Consider the following 7091-nt stretch of genomic DNA (forward strand, 5'->3'; position numbering starts at 1 on the left):
GGATAGGTAGAGAGGTCCATGCGCGAAGAGGAGAGAGAGATAGGGGGGGGGGGGCAGATCTGCAGATGGTCGGGTTTTGTTTAGTGAACAACATCTAATTAACTACAACTCCAAAGGTAGTGAATCATGAGAGCACTGAATAGGAAGCTACCATGCAACTAGGATCGATGGATCGCTCATATGTTCGCGTGTTCATATCATCATCACCATCATCTTATCGTTGATCACTTCTGTGCAGCATGTTAATTTGCTCAAACATGTAAGAGTACCTGTAATTACAAACTAGTACTATCTCACTAACTGATTGCTCCTCCTAACTACTCCCTCCGTCCCAAAATGTAAGACGTTTTTTGACACTAGTGTAGTGTAGTGTCAAAAAAACGTCTTACATTATGGGACAGAGGGAGTAGTAAATTAGTTTCATGATACTAAAATAAGTTACTTAAGCTAATTTTCATGAACTTTTGAAGTGCTCTATGACAAAAATGATGGAACTCTAGCTCATTTTCTTTTCTATCACGGATTTTTCCAGCGAAGAAACTAATTAGAGGAATTGTGAAGTACTCCTACCTATGGGAGAGGATCAATCAATCGCAGAATTTCAAGTGGTTGTGTATTAATTATGTAAATTAAATTAGTGTCATGTAGATCATGTGATCCTATGGTACTCCCTCCGTTTTCATTTACTCCGCATATTTGCTTTGACTAAAGTCAATTTATAAAGTTTGATCAAGTTTATACAAAACAATATGAACATTTACAATAACAAATCTATATGATGTGAAAATATTTTTGATGATGGATCTAATGGTATTGATTTTGTGGTATATATGTATTTTTTTTGTTTGCAAACTTGGGCAAAGTTTACACTGTTTGACTTTAGACAAAGCTAATATGTGAATTAAGTAAAAATGGAAGGAGTACACAATAATCAGCCACGATTCTTTGCAACTGATGTTACATTAATTGATTTGATTTGGCCCTCACTAAGCGGTGCTTCCTCAGAAAGAGACCATCATCACACTCAAGACCAACAAACCTCTTAATTAGTTAATATCCTAGGGAGATTTGTTGGTTAGTAGTTTATGTGAGAATCTCTAAAGCGCAAATCTGGTTCTACCCAATTAAGTAGTAAATATTCATTTGCCAATTAGTTAAGGACCAAAAAGGGATAAAAGGGGAGAGAGAAATAAAGAAATGTTACAAGTTATGAAGGGGCTGCCCTGTCGATTCCTTGTAGAGCCCTCCTAATCATATCATGTGAACACACACTTCTTTAGCTAATCATGGCGCTTTAGAAGTTGTGCCGCAACCAAGACACATTGTGATAGGCCAGCATTATGTTTGGAATGATGGAAATGAGCCTATTGTGTGCTCTCAAAAATGCAATTGAAAGATGCATTTAGTCCTGCATATATACATATAGAAGGATTGAGATGTGCATGGGTGGAAAGGGGAGCCAAGAAGTTAAAGGTGGGTGCATAGGGGAGCCGAACGAGGGGATGTGTGGGTTACAAGGGATATTAATTACAACCTCGACTAATATTCTTGGAATGTCTGGTATCACTAGGCTAAGATTTTCCCTTCCCCCTACAATGCACTAAGAAACCCTTGTCGTCTTTGTTCTTTTCCATGTGTACATAGTTCTCTTCACCTACGACGGCCAATCGAACACCAGGAGACGAGGGGAACATGGATTAATAACAAAGAGGTGGTGTAGTCCCTTTTCATGTTATTTTTGTGTGTTTATTGGTAGCGGCGTTTAAGTGGTGGGTGCAACGATGTATGGAATGGAAGTTACATGCTCTATTCACATGCCTAGTGTAGTTGCCATGGCGGCGCGTACAACATTGGAGGGCGTGTGGTCACTTGGTCGCATAGATCAATGGTCGTTGATTGCGTGGATCACTGTCTGACGCTTCGGCTTGTCTTGGAAGTGGTGATAGTGATGATAGTGTTAGCTGGTGTGTTTTGGTCATTTTCTCCCGGTTTGATCGTATGTGCTTCTATCTTCACTGGTAATATGATGACAGTAGTGATTCAACAACTTGTGTTGCAAAGCTAGTACAATTACAGAATGATAACCATGGTACTATTGATTTACATTTATTTATTTATTTTTCCTAGACAATTTAATTTTGTTCAATAGTTGGTGACACGGCAATTGACCGGGCAGTCAATTAGTCAAAAGCACTACAACTCATCAAAAGCTGGTTTGAGGAGAGGGCATGGTTGAAACTTGACCGATTTAGATAGTTCAAGATTGCAAGTTAGACAATTTAAAGTTCAGGGTTGATTCTTAGACATCTGTGACAATTCAAGATTGAAATATGGACTTCACTCATCTTTTGTGCTTCCGTTTTCATCGGTAGTAGGATGACAAAGAAGTTGTTCAGCAACTTGTGTTGCAAAGGGTGTGTTCCCTGTTGTGTTCATAAACTTTATGTCCTCACCTATTGGGTAGCCAATTCATGCATATCTTCAAAATCACTGAGAATAGTTCGACTAGTGCGGATTTCGCCTGCAATTTCTTTACCTGGGTCAAGGGTAAACTTTGAGATGCATAAGTTGAAGCCAGAGATGACAACTTCAAAGAACCTAGCTTGATCTTAAATTTCAAGTTTTGTCACGGACTTTTGCCGCTCGCTTGTCTTGGTTTGTTCGATCTAACATACGTATTTGTTTAATGCATCAACAAAGTCCGGTGGTTTGCTAAAACCATAATGTATGCCCCATGTCTACAAAATTATTTCTGAAGTCGTCATTTTGCTGCTAAAAATTCTCAAACAGACGTGGTCGCAAAATTTCTAGAGAAAAATGGGTGGCAAAATATGGCGTCCTGAATTTGGACTAGAAGTCAACTAATGTGATCGAAAATGCATAGGAGAGCTCTCTGGTGCTATGCCCCCCTATATTCAAAAATAATTTAGTAATTCAAAAAAGGTGAAAAAAATGCCAGAACTTTTTATGGAATCAAACATGACCAGGTATTGCACTTGTATAAAAAGATTAAATAGGAAATGACTTTTATTGTATCCGTGGTCAAAGATTTCCCAAAAAATGCTAGATACCAGTACTATTCATTCTATATTGTCGTCATAAATTTGTTTTTTTTTTGCCATGAAGTCAACGAGAATTATTCCTTGGCCAAACTTTTTATATGAGTACAATACCTAGTCATATTTGGTTCAAAAATATATCCAGGATTTTTTTTACTTTTTTCTGAATTATTAAATTATTTTTGAATATAGGGGGGTGGAGCACCAAAGTGCTCCTAATCCGCTTCCTACCATAGATCCCCTATCACTATAACATTTTCATCCAGTTTGTAGTACTATGAATGCCCTATTCTAAGTTCCAACTAGGTTTATTCATTTCTTTTTCTTTCCCCTATTCCATTCGTGTTAATGATGATTGCTGCAGGGCTGGGAGATGGTGCTCCACATTATTATGCCACACTTGTGCCAACTAATTAGTTGCGCTGCTGCTCTCTACTGATATTCTTGTCGATCTTAGGGCTTGCATATGAAGGTGTAGTGGATTTTTTGTCATATAAACATTCGACACTGACACAAGGAAATCTAATCTCTTAATTTTGCCAACTTAATTAATTAATTTTCTGTGTGAACAAAATAAAATACATTTCCGGGTTAATTGCCAAGCTATTACATCATTCACCTTAAAGCGTAGTGCCCCTAACTACACATTAGTTACGAACTAATCAAATTAACTAAAGTGGACATCATATTTGTGCGAAGAAAACCTTTTGCTTGTACACTAATCAGCAGCTAGCTATCTCTAAACCTCCAAGCAATGATGGGTTTGTACAAGGACATGCCATGCGCCAACGTTGCATGGGCCACTAAGCTCCAATCACATCTTCTTGGTTACCAATGCAAAGATCACAGTCGGACCCATGTTTAGAGATCTTTGCTAGTAGTGCATTTTGTATCATATACATTCGCCCATCTCTCTCTCTTACTATTCGCTGAACAGCCGCTGTATATGTACCGAAGGAACGGAAAAGGAAAAAGGGAGAAGAGAACGATCACAAGTCTGCCAGCTGGTGCATGGGCCAGGTCCGCTCGTGTGCTGCGCCCCCATCCATGCATGCATGCGCCCATCACTAGCTACACCAGCGTTTTCTTTATGATTCATTCGATCTCGCCAGCTGCTTGCTTGCTCGATCCTATATAGTACTGCAGCCTCTGCCATAGCAGGGGAGAGAGGAGGAGGAGCAGAGAAAGAAGAGTGAGGATGGCATCGGAGAAGGTGGAGACGATCGTGGCGGGGAACTACGTGGAGATGGAGAGAGAAGGGGGCGACGGCGAGCATCAAGCAGGGGCAGGGGCGGGAGGCGGAGAGGGCGGCGGCGCGGCGCCATCGGGGAGGAGCAAGCTGGTGTCGAGCCTCTTCTGGCACGGCGGCTCCGCGTACGACGCGTGGTTCAGCTGTTCGTCGAACCAGGTGGCGCAGGTGCTGCTGACGCTGCCCTACTCCTTCTCGCAGCTGGGGATGGCGAGCGGCATCGCGCTGCAGCTCTTCTACGGGCTCATGGGGAGCTGGACGGCGTACCTCATCAGCGTGCTGTACGTGGAGTACCGGACGCGCAAGGAGCGGGACAAGGTGGACTTCCGGGGCCACGTGATCCAGTGGTTCGAGGTCCTGGACGGCCTCCTCGGCAGGCACTGGCGCAACGCCGGCCTCTTCTTCAACTGCACCTTCCTCCTCTTCGGCTCCGTCATCCAGCTCATCGCCTGCGCCAGCAACATCTACTACATCAACGACTCCATGGACAAGCGGACGTGGACCTACATCTTCGGCGCCTGCTGCGCCACCACCGTCTTCATCCCCTCCTTCCACAACTACCGGATGTGGTCCTTCCTCGGCCTCCTCATGACCACCTACACCGCCTGGTACCTCACCGCCGCCGCCCTCGTCCACGGCAAGCTGGAAGGGGTCACCCACTCCGCGCCCACCAAGATGGTGCTCTACTTCACCGGGGCCACCAACATCCTCTACACCTTCGGAGGCCACGCTGTCACTGTGTAATCATCATCTTATTCTCTTAATTATAAGTAATTTTGCATGTTTTTTGAACTCCTGCTCATGGATCTTGCATTGCATGCATAATTGCACAGTGAGATCATGCACGCCATGTGGAAGCCGCAGAAGTTCAAGCTCATCTACCTCATGGCGACGCTGTACGTGCTGACGCTAACGCTGCCGTCCGCGTCCGCCATGTATTGGGCCTTCGGCGACGCCCTGCTCGACCACTCCAACGCCTTCTCCCTCCTCCCGCGCACGCCTTTCCGCGACGCCGCCGTCATCCTCATGCTCATCCACCAGTTCATCACCTTCGGCTTCGCCTGCACGCCGCTCTACTTCGTCTGGGAGAAGGCCATCGGCGTGCACGGCGACCGCACCGGCATCTTCCGCAGGGCGGCGGCGCGCCTTCCCGTGGTGGCGCCCATCTGGTTCCTGGCCGTTGTCTTCCCCTTCTTCGGCCCCATCAACTCCACCGTGGGGTCCCTCCTCGTCAGCTTCACCGTGTACATCATCCCCGCCGCGGCGCACATGGCCGTCTTCGCGGCGCCGGCGGCCAGGGAGAGCGCCGTGGAGCGGCCGCCGCGTGGGCTCGGGGGGTGGGCGGGTATGTACGCCGCCAACTGCTTCGTGGTGGCGTGGGTGCTCGTCGTCGGCTTCGGGTTCGGCGGCTGGGCCAGCACCGTCAACTTTGTGCGCCAGGTCAACACCTTCGGACTCTTCACCAAGTGCTACCAGTGCCCTCCAAGGCACTAATTACCTAGCTTTTAAATCTTTGATTAATCACCTACCCATATAAGTAGCAAACTGAATTTAAAAGATTATTCAACATGCCTAGTTAGTTTCTTCTTGAGAGAAGAAACTTTAGTTAATCTCTCACAAAGAAAAATCAAATCGGAGCTTGTTTTTGAATTTTGACCGTGTCGTGTTTTGTTTGTTTGTGTGTGTGTGTGTGTGTGTGTGTGTGTGTCATGTTTGTAATTATTATTATTTTTTGAAACGGAGTTCATGAGAACTGTATGTATGTGTATATAATGTATGTATCTTAAGATCAGTGATATATCCATCTTTTCTTTGTACGGGCTTCCGCTTTGTTCTTCTCCCATCTATAAAGTTCACATGCAGTTCTCCTATATGATTCGGCTCCTTGGTTTTTAATTAGAAGCATTTTAAATTTGTAGAGTTCAGAAACCCGAAGGAGGATGATCAGAGATTGTTTGGCTCAATTGTTTTTTGTGCGGGATGTTTATTTAGCTTAATTGTTGCGAGGTTGTGATGTGGCATGCATACATGTGCTGCTACACTACAACATTGGAGATAATTTCTAGAGATTTTGTGTCATGTCCTGTCCATATATGCATGCCAGTTTGCAGCGACCCTCCCTGCTAATCAATTCACTCCAGTTCGGATCTTCACATACTCCTGGACAGCGGCGGAGACAGGCCCCAGGCAGCCCGGGCGGCTGCCTGGGGCGTGAAGCTGATTCCCTTTGTATACTGTAGGGAACAGTGTAACTATACAGCTACAGTACTCAAAGTCTGCCTGGGGCGGCCGGGGGCGTGGCCAAATCCTGGCGCCGCCACTGCTCCTGGATACATTAGACTAATTAGAGGGTCCTACCATCTACTAGGACTAGGAGTGGTGATGATCCATCCCCTTCATAAAGCGGACATCCTATGGTGATGATGATGATGATGCATCCATCCATCCAGTTAACTGATGATACCCACAGGACAACTAAATAATTTCACCTGTCGAAGAATCACGTGTGACAATGATCACGCATTGCTTTGGTCCACCTTTAATTTGTCCCAGAAAATCAAAGTCACTTGCAGATTCTGATAATGCAGTGAGAGATGAGGACGAAGGGGAGAAAGATCAGCTGGAACTGACAGCATGTGTGCATTGCATGTTGGGGAAAGGTGTGAGAGGGCTGTCCTCGGCATTGCTGGTCCATGCATGCCTTTGTTGTGAAGAAACTGTAGGACGTGTGACGAAAAGCAGAACAACGATTTTCAAACGAAAAGAAACTAATTAACTACTCT

The 7091-nt window shown here is 45.0% G+C and overlaps 1 protein-coding gene across 1 annotated transcript; it reads left to right on the top strand.

The window, feature by feature from the left end:
- The first annotated feature begins 4224 nt into the window (after positions 1-4224).
- LOC123094612 (putative auxin transporter-like protein 4) lies at positions 4225-6119 on the top strand. The gene is made up of 2 exons (XM_044516583.1): positions 4225-5048; positions 5142-6119. Exons 1-2 carry the CDS (start codon positions 4258-4260, stop codon positions 5800-5802), a joined length of 1452 nt encoding a protein of 483 aa, XP_044372518.1. The 5' UTR covers positions 4225-4257; the 3' UTR covers positions 5803-6119.
- Positions 6120-7091: the final 972 nt, after the last annotated feature.

This window comes from Triticum aestivum, chromosome 4B, assembly GCF_018294505.1.
Source record: "Triticum aestivum cultivar Chinese Spring chromosome 4B, IWGSC CS RefSeq v2.1, whole genome shotgun sequence".
NCBI classification, from domain to species: Eukaryota; Viridiplantae; Streptophyta; class Magnoliopsida; order Poales; family Poaceae; genus Triticum; species Triticum aestivum.